This window comes from Sinohyriopsis cumingii, chromosome 2 (genome assembly GCF_028554795.1).
Source record: "Sinohyriopsis cumingii isolate HCF-2022 chromosome 2, ASM2855479v2, whole genome shotgun sequence".
In the NCBI taxonomy this organism is placed as follows: Eukaryota; Metazoa; Mollusca; class Bivalvia; order Unionida; family Unionidae; genus Sinohyriopsis; species Sinohyriopsis cumingii.
In genome coordinates this window covers 136,295,811-136,316,616 of record NC_142962.1, presented here as the reverse complement: position 1 = coordinate 136,316,616, position 20,806 = coordinate 136,295,811, and the positions used below count along the sequence as shown (strand labels likewise).

General features: G+C 41.5%; 1 protein-coding gene across 1 annotated transcript in view; it reads left to right on the top strand.

Annotated features, from left to right (window-relative positions):
• Positions 1-3,278: 3,278 nt before the first annotated feature.
• LOC149805905 (uncharacterized) overlaps positions 3,279-20,806 on the top strand; it is a 35,133-nt gene continuing 17,605 nt past the window's right edge. The window contains exons 1-3 of the mRNA XM_089950668.1: positions 3,279-3,419; positions 3,986-4,152; positions 5,877-5,988. Of these exons, the coding sequence (XP_089806794.1) occupies positions 3,285-3,419; positions 3,986-4,152; positions 5,877-5,988 (414 nt within the window). The 5' untranslated portion in view covers positions 3,279-3,284. The remainder of the gene's footprint in view (positions 3,420-3,985; positions 4,153-5,876; positions 5,989-20,806) is intronic.

Genomic DNA, 20,806 nt, shown 5'->3' with positions numbered 1-20,806 from the left:
TTTGTAAATAATTGTTCCCTGATTAATTAAATCAGGAATGTTTTCAACAACAGTCACAACATTATAACCATTGTGCAAGACAGTGTCCTTCATACTGTTATGTATATTTGATTTAATTTATATTTGATTTAATTTAATTGTTTGTTTTTTAGTTTTACAAATTTTATTCCATTACATGCTATTGTAATATACCTTTATTTACTGGATTTGACATAATCCAGAAAATCATGTCAGTTCTATTTGATCTGACTGGTTTTCATAAACAACTAATAATAGAACCTTTGTATCTAATGCTGACCTATTTCCTGACCTTGATTCAGAATCAGAAAGAGTTAAAGTAAACGGCTTTTTTATTTTCTTTTATTCTTTCCCAGAGTACATATCATTGGTTTTAGTCAAGGCCATACTGGGAGTACGTGATGTTAGGCATGTAAAAAGCTTCTATCTTATTCTAGAAACATGATCATGTGACCCTCACACGGGAATCTCTTTTGAATCTTAAATTAGTGTATAACTGTTTTCTACAGAGAAATTGGGCAGTCGGACTTTAAACCATTGACACTTAAAAGTCTCTTGTTGTGACCATTTTGAGTTGATTGTTTTTTCTTCAAATTATTTGGATTCAAAGAGATTAATTTTCCCGGGAAATACTTGTACTCTAAACTAATTCTTGGACAAGGACAATTATCGAAATTTACAAAGAATTCAAACAACGAAACATTATTTTCTGTGATTCAACACAAAACTGTCGACACATCAGTACGACGCTGACCACAGCATACGTCATCGACTTCAATTTTGGATTTCATCGGGATTTGAACTCGGTTTCATTAGGACCTTTTATTACCAAGACTTCTATTTTTTAATTCTTGGATTATTCTTGGATTATTTTTTCATTTGATTCGTAAAACCGTAAGTTCTTTTTCTCATTTTTACCTTGTTTTTCTATGGGAATAATTTATTCCGTAAATTTTACAAAGCTTGTTGTCTTCACTCTTTTCGTATTGCGTTTTGTTAAGAGCCTAAACGTAACAATACATACACACGATCATACATACATACATACATACATACATACATACATACATACATACATACATATTTACATACATACATACATACATACGCGCTACGCACACATAGAGATTGCTATGCATGATATCAAATGTATTACTTCTGTTCATGTGTCTATGCCAACAAGATTAGTCTTTTGATAATGGGACAAAGACACCCACGAGTACACCTACCCTGTACCAGGTCATTGCTTTACCCCCTTACAAATGATCGGACTTGTGGTGGTATGATGGTGTGACGAAAATGATAATCAATACTGAGACCCTTGTAAACTCGTTGAACTTCTATTATCTGGCAGACTAATCAAGATATGATATTTACAGAGCTGATTAGATGTTAGCTTGTTAGAATTATTCCCATAAACAGAATCAAAACCTCTTGTCATCGGTTCACAACAACAATGACGACGGTAACGATCACAAAAGCAAAGTTGCGAACAGTCAATATCGAAGCGATAGTGTACATATTATTTTATTCTGTTTTAAAATAGATTAATGTGTTGTAGACAACATTTGTGTTTCAGCAAATACGCCAAGCATGCTTTAATTTGAAATGATTTTATGGACTTATCTTTGTATATGCATATATCCCAATTTCACTGTCAATCAATTTTGGAATTCTAGTTCTATGATGATGACCCATCAATTACTTTTATATGATAACATATAGAAAGAAATGTATTATGCAACGGACAGGAAAACGGGCGCCAGGAGGACCTAATATCATTATATAATGAGAATATTCTTAAAAGGATACAATATATTTTCCCTACTTCATTCTAACTCCCAGGTAGTTTAATAAAATTGACATCAAACAAGCTTTTAAGAAGGAAAAAGTTATTCATCGTTTGATTCGAATCCATTTTCTTTTGTTGCTTTTGAAGTCTATTTGTTTACTCCCGCTCAATGTCTTCGCAGTTTTTTTGTATGCGTGTAGTAACTTTATTCGGGTCTTAGTTTTACAAAGATTTTTTTAAAAACATACACATTAAATTAAATTATGAGTGCTTGTTTATTATTTTGGGTTTATATAAATTGTTTCTTTTCCTGACGAAGAGCTTCAATGGTTCTCCAATGTTGCGTATTGGAGCCGTTACCAATTTGTGTGTCAATCCTAGAATGCACAAGGACACGGTACGTTGAGATAAAAAAGAAAGTTTTCGACAAAACACTTTGTTTGAATGCTCTTACGCATAAGCAATTTGTTGCTCTTCTACATGAGCACGGGACAGGATGCATGCTTTATTATCATACGGCAAAGCAAAATGTGCTACTGTATTTTATCCATATTCATGTTTTTTTTTAAAAAAAAAACTATAAATAAACAATGTTCAGAAGAAAGAAACGATAGTAGTGGTTTGTTTAAATATCTAGACAAGTAAAGTGTCGCAGCTTCATTTTGACAGGTTAATACGATAATAAAAGAGAAAATAAAGTCCTGCATCGGACTCGAATTCGAGACCTCTGTTATACACACCAATCACTCCACCAACAGTGCTAAACTTATTACGGGACTAGTCTTGGGCTCATGTTTTTTTATGACTATAAGCATTATGGGAATTAAGACCGCATTTTAAATATGTTTACAATTTGTACTTTTCGCATTGAGCGGCGTCAAATACCCCTATGTTTGAATATTACAATGTGGATTTTCCTTAAAGATTCTCTTGAACGGACTATATGAGGCTTTACCTTGTGCTATACTTTAAAAATTGCATTAAATTTCAGACGACACCTTATGAAATTGAAATCTTACACAAACTTTATCTTTTCATTCTTTCTATAATTTGAAAATAAATCAGTAATTTAATTTGGGGTCATTATATAGAAACTTGGAGTCAGTTTATGCAAAATATATAAACATATTTTGTCTTCTTCAAATTCGAAAAAATCTCATAAAAATCAACAATGTCCTTTCAGGGCTTCAAGGGATATGATAAAATTGGAAAGCTTTTAGCTTTCTGGATGTAGGTAGAATGTTTTGTTCAATATTACTAAAGCGCATTAGTTGAAATTTAACTTGTTCTTGTTTCCTTACTTTCTGCAGCAACTGTTCATCTGTGGTATATATTACCATGATATAGGTACCATGGTACAAGTGCGATAAGGTCGATAACTGACCGTGCGACGGGGTGGTCATTACCTTCTTGTCAAGATAACATGTTTACGTTTGCGGTCATTTTTGTTATCGTGATGTAACTTAATAAGGTGATGGGAACGGCTCACACGGTACAAGACAAGATTGACTCACTTAGTCAGCTTCATACACTCATCAGCATGCAAACTATATTTGACCTGCACAGAAGTATGGCTTTATGGAATCTCGCTCTCTTCTTGCTGATCCAGGTATGAAAAATCAATGTTACACTTCTATATTTTCATGGATTTTAATCACGATATGCAGATTATATTCCAGTGGGGTTTTTTATATTGGTTTTTTTCCACATATTAATCACTAGTCAAACCCACTTCATCTATTTATTTCAAAGTGGTTAATATGTGAAAATAAATATATTTGTCTGGTCCTAAATCTAACCTCAAATATATTGGAGTACAAGTATATTAATCAGGGATCTATAGTGGATTTATTTAAATTTAGTTAATTTTCATTCCTTTAGAACCTGTATATGTTAGATGAAATAATAAAATAATTTGATAAAGAATTTTCTTTATTTTCATTGGATAATATTTGGCACGTTGACCAGTGTGCCCTATTATAAAGTTACCGTTGAACGGCATTTTCATCACGCAGGTACACTTCTTACACTTTGACCATCATAGGTATTTCAACTAAGGTTCTATCCATCCCCAGACGAGCGAAAATCACACCCCACCCCTTCAAACAATTAAGTACATCAAAACTAAAACACAGTAACATTGATATTTATCCTAAATGGTTGTTTTTCCTCCAGAATTTTTATGAGGTCGTATTTGGGTCCTTCGGTGTGAATCTAGAATTAGTCCATTACGAAGCTACGCCTCGGGATTGCTGTGACGGTTCACATTTGATTATGATTGGACCACTCAAGTGTAACGAGTGTGATGTCTTCTTCAAAGTGTGTGCCAAAGCGAAGGAAAGGTAACTCGATGCTCTTTGTTTTGTAAGGATCGGCCTACAATTATCAAGTAAATCTGATATACTTAACGAAATTTAGAAAGGGTTTTGGCAATATATTCCGTCACTGTCAGCAACATTTTCGTAGTTTCGTCGTCGTCTTCGTCTTAAGTAGTTGCAATCATGTTTCTTAATGATCATTTTCATCACCAATAGTAGATGTAATATTTTTAGCAAAGGCACCACTCTACCGTCATTACAACCATTGCTTCTCGTACTACAATTAATGGTACTTGCTACTTAATTACTTTCCTTGTAACTTATAAATTGTACACCTTTTGGAACTATTTTTATTTTTATTTTCTAGTTAAGGAATATATCTACCTTCAAATCAAATCAAATCTTATTATTCAAATCTTTATATCCATAAGAAAGTATACTCTCTCTCTCTCTCTCTCTCTCTCTCTCTCTCTCTCTCCATCAGGATGAATTGATCATAAAATGTTTTCTTTACTGAAGACCCACAAGGATATATTTATTTACTGAATAAGGAGGTGTTATAACAAATGCCTAAAACCTAACTTCCAAAACAAAATGTACTCTTCAAGTATTAACTGTTTGAAATTATTTTTCCACATGAATCCTGCAAACTAGTAGTGACCGAATTATCATGAATTATTGCTGTTCGATACTGACACCCATTCAGTATCATATGCCCTCTACATATTCGATATTATGTCACCCATGCAGTATCGTATGCCCTTCATATATTCGATATTCTGTCACCCATATAGTATCGTATGCCCTTCACATATTCGATATTCTGTCACCCATACAGTATCGTATGCCCTTCATATATTCGATATTCTGTCACCCATACAGTATCGTATGCCCTTCACAATCCACGACAAACGGACATGTATTTAGGAAAAAACGCTTGGTTAAATATACTACTAAAATTGTCTAGATAGTGATTCTAACTCCACACAGTTATCTTCATATTTGAAAACGATGAGAGTTGACTGAAAACTGAATTTAAGTGACGATCAAAATGTATGTGATGCGTCTGTTACCGAACTTGACTACAAGGTTGCTAAGCCAAACTTTCACGATTAAATGCAGAAATGAACAAATAAAAAGATATACTGGTAAACTCACAGTCACTCAGAGATGTTTTATTTAAAGATGTTGCGTTCTGAAATCATGATATTTCTACATCACCCCGACCCCAACAATGTTTACTTATCAGTCCGGACAAGAAATGTTTATACGAAAATTTAAGCCTCTTCTTTTTTGTTTGAATACAGTCATTAACATGACAAAATGCACAGTTTGAAGCATTATTTGCATGAGACACAGTGCAAATGTTATTATTGTTAATTATCTTCCAAGTTGTTTTTATCGATATAGTAATGGAATAGTTAATCACACTGGCACAGTAAAGTTCGACGGTGTTTACCTTATATATATATATATATATATATATATATATATATATATATATATATATATATATATATATATATATATATAACACAAAAGTTTTTTGAGTAGATAGAAAGACATATTTCACTGGTTACGTGGAATTATATCATTTTGTCCCTCGCTGCTTCTCCACTCATGCTAATACACCGTATCAAACTTCCCTCTCTCTCTCTCTCTCTTACTCTCATTACATAAGGACAGGAGACGAAAGCAGAAAAATGGTAGTAAGGTCGACAGATAATGATATCCTGATAATTTTGTAGGGCTCAATTATCCTGTACCACAACAACACGCCAGGATGATAGTCACTCCATAGATATACAACACAGCCACATACGTCCTACGGCTTTCCAATGGACGTTCTCTGACTGGGAAGTAAGAACAGCATACATACATACATACATACATACATATGTATTACATCCATCCATCCATCCATCACATACATACATACATACATACATACATACATACATACATACATACATACATACATACATACATACATACGTACATACATACATACATACATACTCTCTTTAAACTAAATCAGTCCAAAAATCATTGGGAAAAATTCTTGCGTCCATCCAAACTTACAAAATACATATACTATATGTATAGAGGATATTCTCTTTTTAAAATCGTGTACTACAAACAAAGTCATATTATAATATATCGCTTGTTGTACATCAAAACGAAATATATCTGGTATTTACGCAGAAAGTTGTAATGTTTATTTTCTTACAACCAGTCTAGTAGGCCGATAAATCAACCCTGCACCCGTGGCGATATTAACTAGCAGTTTAGAGGTTGATATCGCCTATTCCTTAAAACATGCAAAAATTTGAAATCAATTTCGTCTGCACACATCGGTTTACATTTTATGCACTTTTTGGCGACATTTGCATTTTATTTAGGGATCAAATCCTATGTTTCGTGACATGTAAATCACGTGGAATATCACAAACCTCTGTCCCGAGGCCATTTAAAATTTCTCTCTAGATATGGACGTTACCAAAATATCGGTAAGTGTCTAAAGTGTGCGCATGTGTATTCCGGAAAGATCTGCATGCAGCAAAATTTGACATTTTAATGAATAAGAGTAGTAAATGGGGGCACCCTAGCGTCAAGGGGAATTAGCATTACAAGACCCCTTGGGCAACTCTAGCGTCAAGGGAAAATTAACATGGAGAAAAATCGTGGGTCAGATTAGCGTCAAGGGAAATTAACATGGAGAAAAATCGTGGGTCACTCTAGCGACAAGGGGAATTTAACATGGAACTATAGTGTGGGTCTGTCTAGCGACAAGGGGAAATTAACATGGGAATAGAGTTTGGGTTTGTCTAGGGACAAGGGGAATTGAATATGGGATTTTTTTTTTTTTTTTAAATTTAAATTTAAATTTTAAAAAAAAGGGGTAGGCAATGGAAAGGCTATCTCTTTTCGAGAAATATGGCTGGCCCTGAAAAGGGTCTTTGGGTTTATGTTAATATTAATATTAACATAGATGGCATCTGTCACATCTTCTTCTTCTTCTTCTTAAACTCCTTCTAACTGCCGATCCATACACAAGTACCCTCTTGAGACATCCTTGTCTTTCTATGTAAACTCTCCTCATCCATTGACTAGTATCTGTCCTATCAACAACAGTCCACTTGGACTTGACATACATGAGCATGTCCGTCCTAAATATCATGGAAGACACAAGGGTGGATGACTCAACTGTGGTCCACATCTTGAAGCGACGAGAATAGGTGAATCAATGCAGTGAACTGCGCTTATTTATAGGTACAGGAAGGATTGAAACGGATTGAATTCATTCACCAATCCGAACACGCGTTACAAAATTCAGTCAGCTCGCATCCAATCCGAAGAGAGCAGTCTGTGACGTCACGTGGTCTATATAGATTCGTTAGCGCTTGTGTGCAGTCAATCTATGCGACAGTGATTCAATATGACGGAAACTCAGAAAACGATCCATTGGGGTGCACCAGCAGGGGAGACTGCCCAAGGGAACCCGGACTTACTTTCAGAAGAGGTACATTGGGATTTTGTGGATTTTCTTACCTCGCAAGAATTTGTTCCGGAACCTTCGTTACCTTCTTCATGACCGCAAGTGGAGAATTTTAGACAGACACAGAAAGAAGAATTGGAGAAATTTATGCAACGACAAAAGGAAGCGGAACAAGCTTTTCTCCTACAGCAACAGCAACAGCAACAAGAAGAGGTAAGAAAAAAACAACAGCAACAACAGCAAGAAGAAGTAGCAGCAAAGAAACAAGAGGGTGAAAATCAAACGGCTACGGTACTGTTGGACATTTTAGCGGAGTTAAGAAGTCTGAAACAAATGTATCAGACTTCTTTATCACGACCGAAGAGAATACGACCTTCCCGAGCTAAACACGCCAACCCTGTGACTAAGCCTATCGTACCGCCCTTAGTGATTTCAACCCAATCATCAGAAGTAGGCCTTGGCCGTGGCAAAGGCTTAAGGCAGTTAAAGTTGATTGGTTAAACTCACCCCTACACCAAAATAAAAAGGCCCTTTTCAGGGCCACCCACATTTCTCGAAAAGAAATACAATTTCAATTTGCCAATAACTCAAAAATAAACCCCACCCATTTTACCCTTATAGTACGTGTCTGTGTATGAGTGCGTGAGTGTAGCTTCTTATTTTAAAATCAAAACTCAAAGACACTTACCTTATATCATTCATGTATTCTTTTATCCATTTTTTTACAATCCAATTCACAGCACAACACTTTAATTAAAAGTTCATTGACTTCTTCTTTCTCCTTGTTTAGTCTCTCTGTTTTTTGAATTTCTTCACCGTTTTTTCCTCATTTTCTTCCCTTCTTCTTTTCTTCTCCTGTTTCTTTGCTTCTTTTAAATAGAATTGTCTTCTTTCTTCCTCTGAAGAATCCCTCTCTTCTTTCGAAGAATCCCTCTCTTCTTCCGAAGAATCCCTCTCTTCTTCTGAAGAATCCTTCTTTTCTTCTGACTCCTCTTGTTTCTTTTTTGGGCAATCTGGAGACCAATGTCCTTTTTCTTTACAATAATAACAGGTATCTTGACTTTTGTCTTTTTTAGCCCCTGTTTTTTTTCTTTTTTGACGGTCTGGACACTCTGAAGACCAATGCCCTTTATTCTGACAGATATAGCAAGTATCCTGACTCTTATCTCGAAAGGAAGGAGAGTAGTCTGTCGGCTGGTCTGGATAGAATTTTCTAATGACCCCTCGCAAAGCTCTGACGAAACGTTCGATTTGGCTAGTCTCTTCCATTGTTCTCCTCGGTTTGAGAGTGAAATGAATAGTGAAAGGACAAGACACACCCTTTTTATATACGCTGGTTTGCCATGACTATAAATTAGTCTATGGTGTTTGAACTTGAGTCATTTGACGTTTTGCACTCAAGATGAAACGATCCTATTCATTCGAGAAGAAAGAAGAAGAAAGTAAGAGGCAGAAACGTGATCTATCGCCTCGTACCAGGGCTGAAATCTTGGCACAAATTCATGCCAGTGATTTTGAAGAGGACATGAGTGAACCAGAATCCGAACCCTCTAAACCAAGTTCACCACCCTTAGTCAACCCTGAAAAGTACTATTCCATTCGAGAGACGGAAAAGCGCTCCTCTAGAAAATTTAGAACCACGGCTTACACCTACACGGTGAAGTTTAAAGATTTCAAGGCCGACGTACCCTTGGAGAAAGCAGAAGGGTTTATCACCGAGATGTGGGATTCTTTGCTCACCGCACTCAAGCGACAATGTCAACCCAAAGAAGACGATCGCTTGACACTATCCATAGATCACGACGGTTTGAAATCTCCTGTTTGGATCGAGTTTAGCAGACCCGCAGAACTAACCCCTTCCAAAATCATGGACAAGATTCAACACGTACAACAATCTAATGACCAGTTTGACATCACCGATGGTAAAGCCACACTGAAAATGGCCCACGTCTCTCTTCCTCAAGGGACAGGACGCAAAAAGATGTTATTGGTGGACAACCTTCGCAACACCAAAACAAGTCTCGTCCGAATTCACAACCCTCAAGACCAGCTGTGTTTAGCCCGTGCCATCGTGGTGGGACGAACCTATGCCAACAAGAACGACACGGTAGAATGGAAAAGAACCTGGAAAACTATTCAACAATCCGATCGAGCCAAACAACGAAATGAAGCAGAACTCCTGTTACAACAAGCCGGACTGTCCAAAGACACACCCTGTGGCATTCCTGAGATGCAAAAATTGCAAGATGCCCTAGCTCCACGCTACACCTTGAAAGTGCACCCTCAAGAAATGCGTGGAACTCTGTTGTTTCGAGGCCAAGATTTTAAGGACGGAAAATACATTCATGTCTATTATCACGATGAACATTTCGATACCATTACCAGTATCACTGGATTCCTGGGATACAGTTATTATTGTGAGAAATGTGATTATGGTTATAACAATCGAGAGCAACACAAGTCTTGTGGATGGAAATGCCCAGGATGTTTGGCCTCTCCACCCTGTCTGAGCGAAGAACCAGTGCCTTGTTCAACTTGTCTGCGCACGTTTGTCAGCCCTACCTGTTACCAGCAACATTTGAAAACACAAGGTTCACAGAAGAAATGTGCTTGTCAACTCCTGAGATTGTGCCCTACGTGTGGACAAGGCATACGTACCAATAGTACCAAGGCACACGTATGTCGAGGAAAGAAAAAATGTCACATTTGTCACCACATCGTGGACTTGGAACACGAATGTTACGTGCAAAAATACCAACCCCCACCAGAGGAAGAGGACGGTCACAAGAAGAAAGGCAATTTCATCTTTTTCGATTTCGAATGCATGCAAGAGACCGGCATTCACATTCCTAATTTCTGCGTGGCTCATCGAGCGTGCGAGAAGTGCATTCAAGAACCTATCTTCAGTCATTGCCCTCACTGCAGCAAGATTCCTGGACGACGTGAAAAAATCTTTCGAGGACCAAACACGTTAGCCGATTTTGCCCAATGGGTCTTAGACCCCATCGACAAGACATGGAGCAAAGAGGACATCGAACGTTACGGAGATTGTCATCGTCATGCCACGGTGATGGCTCACAATTTCTCCGGATACGATGGACAGTTTCTTCTCAGATGGGGCCCCGAGTGGCCGAGTGGTCTAAAGCGTTCGCCGTTACGGATCACTGCCATCTCACCTCTGTCTGCGCCGGTTCGAGTCTCAGATTCAGCCAATGTAGATATGTGAGAAAGCACGCCAGTAGCTTCTCGTGGGTCGGTGGTTCTTTCCGGGGTTTTCCCGGGTTCTTCCTCCACCATTAACACTGGCCGCCATATATAGCCTATCGTGTGCTGAAAAATGGCGTTAAACCCCACAACAACAACAACTTCTTCTCAGATACTATACGGAACAAGGCACCGAACGTCCTAAAGTCACTTTGAACGGAGCCAAAATCATTTTCATGCAAGTGGGACAAGTACAGTTTAAAGATTCGATGAGTTACTTGGCCATGCCTTTGAGTCGAATGCCTAAAACGTTTGGAATGACAGAAATGGCTAAAGGGTACTTTCCACACTTTTTCAATACGGAAGCCAATCAACATGCCGTTCTACCCCATTTACCTGAGGCTCACTATTACGACCCCGACAACATGCGTACCGAACAACGAGAAGCTTTCTACGCTTGGTACCAGGCTCATGCCTCTGATCCCTTCGACTTTCAGGAAGAAATGTTAAAGTATTGTCGTTCCGACGTGGACATTTTACGACGTTGCTGTGGAAAATTTCGAGAACTGTTCATGGAACACGGAGGGGTCGATCCTTTGAAAGAAGCTTGCACCATTGCCAAAGCGTGTTCCTTAGTGTACCGCGAACGATTCATGCCTGAAAACACCGTGGCTGTCATCAGTCCTCAAACGACCCACTATGTCAAGCGTCAATACTCGGTCAAAGCCCTACGTTGGTTACATTACTTGTGCGACAAGGAAGACAAATGGATTCAGCATGCCCGCAACGGAGGAGGCGAAAAGACCATCGGAACGTATTCGGTAGATGGCTGGGACTTAGAAAACCCCAAGATCGTGTACGAGTTTAACGGTTGCTTATTTCACGGATGTCCCATCTGTTACCCTGACCGTGACACTAAAAATCAGTTTTTGCAACGAACCATGGAAGACTTGTACCAGGACACTTGTCAGCGACGCCTAAAGTTAGAACAGCAAGGATACCAAGTGGTGGAAATGTGGGAACACGAGTACGATCACCGTTTGAAAGCCGATCCCGAGTTTAAACGCCTCGTGGAAAGTTACCAGTTCATGGACCCGCTGAACCCGAGGGATAGTTTGTACGGAGGAAGGACCAATGCCACCTGTTTGCTGTACCAAGCCGACGAAGAGAAAGGAGAAGAAATCAAATACTTGGACGTGTGTTCGCTGTATCCCTACGTGTGCAAATATTGTCGCTTTCCTATAGGGCACCCGCAATTGTTCACGGAACACATCGACCTGAAAAACATTCGACAATACGAAGGCTTGATCAAGTGTAAAGTTTTGCCTCCCACGAACCTATACCATCCCGTCTTACCTCACCATTGTCAAGGCAAACTGATGTTTCCCTTGTGCCGTACTTGTGCCGAAACGTGCAACCAGGACCAACCTTGCCATCACAGCCAGGAAGAACGTGCCTTGACGGGAACCTGGGTCAGCGTGGAATTGTTCAAAGCTCTGGACATGGGATACCAACTGTTAGAAGTGTACGAAATTTGCCACTTTCCCAAGACACAACAGTACCACAAGGGTGACCCTACTCATAAAGGCATTTTCGCCGACTACGTGGATGCCTTTTTGAAACTGAAACAAGAAGCCAGCGGCTATCCTTCCTGGTGTCACACTCCCGAAGACCAAATACAATTCAAAGAGAAATACTACGCACAAGAAGGCATCTCTTTAGACCACATCGAAAAAAACGAAGGCAGGCGATCGTTTGCCAAAGTGATGTTAAATTGCTTGTGGGGTAAAATGGCACAACGACCGTGTTTACCCAAGACGGAATATTTGACAGAACCTTCCCGCTACTTCCAGATGATTCACGACAAAACCAATACATGAAACACGTGGACGTCGTTCGAGAGGATTTGATCTCGGTCAATTACGAAGAAGATCTGGACTTTGTACAAGATGACCCTTTTGGAAATGTCATCATTGCGGCTTACGTGACAGCTCATGCTCGCTTAAAATTGTACGAAGCTTTAGAACTGTTAGAAGAACGCGTCCTGTACTTTGACACGGACAGTTGCATTTACATCCATCACCCGATTCAACAGCACCCTGACATCGAAGGAGACCGTTTAGGAGCCTGGACAGACGAGCATCCCGACGACAAGATTCTAAGTTTCGTCAGTGGTGGTCCCAAAAATTACGGCTACGAATACCGGGACAAACAAGCAGAAGTGCACACGACGTGCAAAGTGAAAGGACTGACTCTGAATCATCGTACCAGTCGAGTGGTCAACTTTGGGGTATTGAAAGAGGCCTTGCAATCGGGAGAGGATGGAAACTTTAAAATGACCACTTATCAACCGAACAAGATTGTACGTTTACCCACTCACCACATCGTCAGTCGGCCCCTGGAAAAAATCTATCAAATCTTGTACCAGAAGCGAGTGAGACTTCCCAATCACTTTACGTTGCGTACGGTCACATCGATATTGGTCAGCATATAAAAAGGGACAACGTCCAAGACCAATAGTTCATTGTTCATTGAAGTAACTTACCATGTCGTTGACGAAGAAGAAACCAGACTGGTTAGGAGTCAAATGTTGGACATCACCGAGACCAGGGTTTTGAGGCTTGGACACAAGAGGTGGCCCAGTATGCACGAGAGTTATTCAAGGAAAACAGTTACTTTTCAACCTGTGTTAGTGACGGTGCCAGAAGAACCCGTCACCCAGGACAGGACTGTCGTGGACAGGCCTGAAAGACCCTCTCGGGAGGACACTTGTGTGACCTTACCCCCTACTAGAGAACTGGTTAGAACTTTACCCAAAACATGTGGTTGTTGTACAGACACTTGTTTTTTATTCCACGTTCATGTGCCTTTTATTCTTGTACTTAAGCCTTTGGCTTTTATGTATTTTTGTCTTTCGTATTCATGTTTGAAAAAAACATTCAATAAACGTGTTCTGAAAAAGTATATAAACTCTTGTCTTGTTTGTTTTTTCGTGTCACAAGTGACATTCCTCACACCATGGCTACCTCTACTGTCTCTGCTCCTTCTTCCTCTACTGTCAAAGTCATCGACGAACACTTAGATCGTGCCAGTTGGGAGGCTTTGTATCTTCGCCATCCCTTTAACATGCTCATTGCTGGACCTAGAGGTTCTGGCAAAACTGAATTCGTCAAACGTTTGATCGAACATAAACATCATTTGATCGATCGACCCCCTCAATGGATCGTGTGGTGTTACAAAGAGTGGCAATCGGCGTACAGCCTCTTGCGAGAAAGTCAAGGCGATTCCATTGTGTTTGTGGAAGGCATTCCTAAAGAAGACGACGGCATCGTCTCTGACTCCCGTCAAACCCATTTGGTCATTTTCGACGACATGTTAGGAGAAGACCAAGAAGAAATTAAACTGTGGTTCACGCGTAAAAGGCATCACCGTAATGCCAGTGTCGTTTACATCACCCAAAATTTGTTTCAACAAAGTAAAGCCCATCGCACCATCAGTCTCAATGCGCATTACGTGGTCTTGTTTAAAAGCCCTCGAGATAAATCGCAAGTGCAAGTCTTAGCCAAACAGTTAGGAACGCCTTGGCTGACTCAGGCGTACGACGATGCCACTCAAACGCCACACGCCTATTTACTCGTCGATTTGAAACCTACGACTCCCGAGGATTTGCGATTTCGTACCCACTTGTTTCACCACTGGTGCCAAGACGGAGGGCCTGTCCTGTACACGTCTCCGTCCTCGACTTCATTTCACTCCCCATAAAAAAATCTATAAAAACCTCAGACCCTTTTTCGTCTGTCTCACTCTCAGTGCGAACATGACGTCCCTTCAGTCGCATCTTCCCGTCAAATTGATTCGTGCCTTGTATGGCATCAGTCGAGAAAAAAATCCACAAACACGAGCTCGTGTCTTAGAAGCTAGTCTCAAAGAAGTCTTACGATGGTTCACGGTGACGGCACGTCAATTACTCCAAGGAATCATTCAGATTCCTCATCAAACCAAACGCTTTTTTGATCGAAACAAAGTCGCTTTGGTCCAACTGGCCGATCCCCGCATCGACACTCAAACCAAAAAAAAATCATTTTGAAACCTGGAGGGAGCGGTACTCTAGGAGGGGTCATCATTCGCTCACTCTTAAGATGGGATCCTAATGCCCCCAAAGTTATACCCAAGACAAAAGTCCAACGAAGCCCCAAGAAGAAAAAGACCAGGTCCCCAGGGAGAACTTCTCCAGTGGCAGGACCCTCCTCTGACCAGACACCACCACCACCCCGGAAAAAGAAAAGAAGCCCCCAGGAAAAGAAAAGTCCACAGAAAACTAGTCGCAAGAGAGGCACTTCGGCCAGGACGCAACCTTACACTCGCAAACCACGACCTGCCACGGCGGTGACTGCGTCTCCGGCAGCTTCACGTTTGTCCACTTCTCCGTTAATGACACCCAGAACTGAAGAGTACTTGGAGACGTTGATCACACCAAGAACTTCTCCGTTGATGACCCCCAAAAGAATTTCCCCAATGGCAGGACCTTCCAATTTAGTGGCAGTGGCTGCTGCTCACAAAGTACCTTCTCCCAAAATCAAAGTTCAAGAAAGATCGGGCATGTTGCAAAGTTTACTTGATTTGTCCAAGCAAGAACTGGCTCGATTTAGTCCGTTACGTACCCCTGCACGACGTGTCATGCCTGTCCTCAAACTAATACGACGTAAAGACAATCAGTGGCGACGCGTTCCAGTATAAAAAAGGCCTGTGACCAAGTCGGGTATCAGTGTTTTTTGGTGCTCCTGAAGACTCAAAGATGTCACCCTCCAGAAAACCCCAAGGAAAGAAAAGGAAAGGACTGCCACCACGTTTAGCCAAACATGGGGACATGTTATCTGTCCTGTCCAAAGCTTCTCCACCCCTACGAAAAAAACTCATTCAAACAGCCTCCAAAGAGGTCATCGATACCGTGTGCGAATGTTGTTTGAACGTTTTGAAAGGCACGATCCCTTTGTCCAAACACCAGAAACAATGCTTAGGCAAACATCGTCACGTTCTTCGCCAAATGGTTCAAAAGAAAATTCCCATTCGTCAAAAAAAGAAGATGTTAGTGCAACGTGGAGGTATTTTACCTCTCTTGTTAGGCCCAATACTGAAAGGAGTCTTGGGAACCATGTTGGGAGGACTGGTGGGAGCAAGATAAAAAGGCCTCGGAAGTTCCAAGATCTCAGAATCGACCCCTGACAACCCCATGGAAGGACGAAAACTAGCTTTAGTGCCTTACAAACGATGGATGGAATACCATCGGTGGCAAGAACAACACACCCCGCATTTACCTCCCAATCCCCATTTGAGCGAGATGTCCCAGTTACAACACGAATTGCAGTCCTTGATGGATCGCCAAGATTTGTCCGAAACAGAAAAATCGCAAAAGTATGGTCAACTCTTGCAACGACTGCAACTCTTTCACCAGAAAGCTTTAGACGAAACAGCTCTACCCACTCTGAAAGATTTTAAGACCTTGATGAAAAGTCCAGCACCATCACCAGTACCAGTACCAGTACCACCAGTACCCGTGACAAGACAGAAAAAGGAGAAGAAGAGGAAGGGTTTCAAACTCCACCAGAAAAAGTACGCAAGTTAACAACACCACCTACCTCCAGAATTGGATGGATTAAAAAGATGATGGCCACCCCTTCTTCCTCACAAGAGAAAAAGAAAGTGAAGACAGAAGTGAAGACAGAAGTGAAACAAGAACCGATATCCCCCGCTCAGACATCCTTCTCCTCTTCGACACCTATTGCTGGCCGCACACGCAAAGCATTGCAATCCAAGAAAATACCCCAAGAGAAAAAGAGTAGCATCCTCCAAGAGTGGGTGTCTTATTAACACACCAACCAACACAAAAAAAATGGAAAAAGTCTTAGCCAGCATTTACTACGATCCCTCCCATCCTGCAGGTTACGCAGGAGTTCAAAAATTGTATCGTGCTGCCAAAACTCGACTGAAAAGTCTCCGTTTACCTCAAGTGCAACGATGGTTACAAGAACAAGCTACCTACACTTTACACAAACCCATTCGACGCAAGTTTGCCAGAAGTCGCACCCGAGTGGAAGGCATCGATCATCAATGGCAAGCCGATTTAGCCGATGTCTCTCATTTGGCCAGCTACAATCGTGGCTACAAATATTTGTTTTGTGTCATCGACGTCTATTCCAAATTTGCCTGGGTCGTGCCCTTGACTTCCAAATCGAGCAGCGAGTTAGTGCGAGCCCTGCAACGGGTGTTGAAACAAAGCGGTCGTCACCCTCTTCGATGGCAAACGGACAAAGGCACCGAATTTCTGAACCAAGCTTTCCAAAAAGAATTAAAGAAACGTGACATTCATTTTTTTACCACCGAGAATCCCGAAACCAAAGCCAGCATCGTGGAACGTTTTCAACGCACTTTGAAAGAACGCATGTGGAAATATTTTACGCATCACCACACTCTGAAGTACATCGACATCTTACCGCACCTGGTGCAAGCGTACAACCAATCTTACCATCGAAGCATCGGACGTGCCCCGCAAGACGTGACTCCCGACAACGAAGTGTTGGTGTTTGAGCGCCTGTTTGGTACGTCCCCGACGAGGGCTGTCCCCGAGAAAAGTGGAGAGTTGGCCGTAGGAGATTGGGTGCGCATTGGCAAAACCAAACGCACTTTCGACAAAGGTTACTTACCTAACTGGACGACCGAATTGTTTCGCGTCACTGGACGAGTGCATGGCCGTCATCCTGCCGTCTATAAATTGGAAGACATGAACGGAGAAGTGCTCAAAGGAACGTTTTATTTGCCCGAGTTACAACGTGTCACCAAAAAAGAAGACGACGTGTACGACATCGAAAGCATTCTCGAACGCAGAACCCGTAAAGTGGGCAAACGACGTGTCAAAGAAGTCAAAGTACGTTGGAAAGGATATCCACCCAGTTTTGATTCTTGGATCGACGCTTCGCACGTCATCGACTATAAAAAGAAGTGACCATCATGCCCTTTCACACAGCAGACGCAGCTACGTCGACCACTCCTCCTTCACCTAGTTCTTCTGTGCAAGATTTACAAAAACAACCCTTGTGGGTGTGGTGTGGAGAACGTGTGCCTAAAACGCAAATCGTCTTTTTCTGCCAAATCTTCGTGGTGTATTGTGTCATCGGGGCAGCCATCGCCAATTTGAGTTTGCAACAAGGAGACAAACAATTGTGGACCATTGTATTGAGCAGTTGCATCGGTTACCTGCTTCCTAATCCCTCCCTGAAATTCACCTCGAACGGGAACCCCGGGAACCTTGTGTCCAGTGCCAGTGCCAGTCACCACTTCAATCACAACCAGAACCCCATTTTAGACGGAGACACGCCTCTGACGTCCAGTAACCCCTCGGACAGCCACAGAACTCTGGAATTATGAGTCACCAAAACCAATTTTACTTAACTTTACCCAGTGACAGTTCCATGGAGGTGTTTCCCAAGAACACGTTGTGCTGTTACACGGCCAAATTACCTCAGGCCATCCAGTTAGATCACGAAGCCCATTGGGAAGTGGCTTTAGTAGAAATGATTCACCCGACCCAAGTCCTCAATGTCCTTCCCAATCAAAATTTTTTTGATGTGGAAGTTCATGACGAGCAAATGCAACAGTGGATGGATAGCAATGTCAAATATGACAAGAAAACCCGTACACAAAAGTGCACCACCTATCACTTGTTCATTCCCCCAGGCTATTATTTTAGTGGTCAACATTTGGTCAGCACCATAACCTCCAGGTTTAATGTCGTGTTTCTGAAAGCTTTGGAGCATGTCAACAAAAATGTCACCATGGAGTACCACAAAACAGCTCGTCGCTTCTTGATGAAATTTGAACGCAGTAAAATCCTGTCCATTTTATTTTGTCCTGAATTGTATGACATGTTGGGCGGAGACATGGACATGAGAAAGACCATGATGAAGAAAAACGAATTACCCATCGTTTACGACAACGAGTCTTTTAGCAAGTTATTTCGTGCCCCGGTAGAACTGAACCAAGGACTGAATTTGATGTTCGTGTATTCCGATGTGGTGGAGTACAACGTGGTGGGACACACCTCCGTACCGTTACTGCGTGTCATTCCTTTCAAAGTGGATTCTGCCACGAACACTGACGAGGAAGGCGGAAACACTTACCACGTCCACCGCGAATTTGTCCATCCTCACTATTTGCCGGTCAGTAAGTCGTATTTGGACACGGTCAACATTGCTATAAAAGGAGATCTGGGACAAAATATTCCATTCACCAAAGGAAAAGTCACGGTGAAACTCCATTTTCGAAAACGGTTCTCTCACGACTCTTAAGTCATGTATCCAGTGTACCGAGGGGTTGCTCGACAGTGAGGACACGGCTTAGGAGATATGTTAAAATCGGCCTTTCGTTCGGTGGCCCCGGTGTTGAAACCGATGGTGACACGCGGATTGCACGCCTTGAAAGATGCGGCACTGACGCAAGGCAAAGAATTTCTCCAAAATGTCATCATCGACAAACAAAACCCTAAAGACGCCTTCATGAGGGCAGGCAAAAATGTCTTGCTGCAAACGGGCAAAGACATTTTAGGCCAACGAGAAACACCTATAAATGCCCTGCACGCTACCGAGTCAGGCATTCAGCAAGGACAAGGCAGAAAGAGACGACGAAGAAAACACGCTTTCACCAGACTTCAAGCGAGAAAGGCCAAGAAAAGAAGAACCGTTCGAGACTTAGACGTTTTCGATTATTGAGAAAAGAGACAAAAAAATGATGCACCGAGAATCTTGCGCTTGTTCCAAGACGGAACTGGATCTGTTTGCCATGCCCCCCGCGATGATGACGATGCAAGAATCCCAGTGGGTGGAATTTCACCCCGTCTCCTCACTGACCGATTCCGCTCCCATCGAGTTTGAAATCAAAGGACAGCCCGAAGATTACATCGATCTGAATAGCAGTTACTTGTACCTGAAAGTCAAAATTCTCGATAAGACTGGAGGTGCTATAGACGATGAAGCAGTAGCTCCCGTCAACAATTTCATGCATTCCTTGTTCAGTGGAGTGGACTTGTATTTGAATAACAAACTGGTCAGTAGCAGCATGGATACTTACCCTTATCGTGCCTACCTGGAAAATCTCTTGACGTACGGAATAGATGCCAAGAACACTCATCTCAATGCCTGTGTGGTATGGGAAGCTGACGAACCTACCAAGTTTGAAATATTGGAAACTGATGAAAAGAAAGACAACAATGATGGATTTGTAGAACGAAGAAAGAGAATCAAGGGAGCCGACACAAGTTTAGAACTGATGGATCGTTTGCATTTGGACATGTGGTTGCAAGAAAAGTATTTGCTGAACGGGGTGGATGTCCGCCTGAGACTGAATCGTAGCAGTGCCGCTTTCCATTTGATGGCTGATAGTGACGGTTACAAAACCAAAATCCTAGAAGCCAGACTCTACGTACGCCGTGTGGAAGTGTTACCTAAAGTGGGAAACGACATCAGTCAGACGTTGAGCAGAACGACCGCCAAGTATCCCATACGCCGCGTGGAAGTGAAAACCTTCACCATTCCCAAGGGACAGCGATCCATGATCGAAGATCATCTGTTCCAAGGACAGTTACCCAAACGTTTGATCGTTGGTATCGTCGAGAATACAGCCTTCAACGGAGCTGCCGAAAAAAATCCTTTCTACTTTCAACACTTTGGCGTGTCCAAAATCGAAGTCAGTCGCGATGGCAAGACCTTGTGTACCCGACCTTTCGAACCTGACTTTAAAAAGAAGAATTACTTGAGATCGTACTTGTCCTTGTACGAAGCCACCGGACAGTTAGGAACCAATACCAGTGACGGTATTACGTACGAGGATTATGCAGGATGGCTACGCTTTGTGGGCTTTCGATTTCACTCCAGACCAAGGCAGCGACGAGGGACATTTCCACCCTATAAAATCCGGCCAGATTCG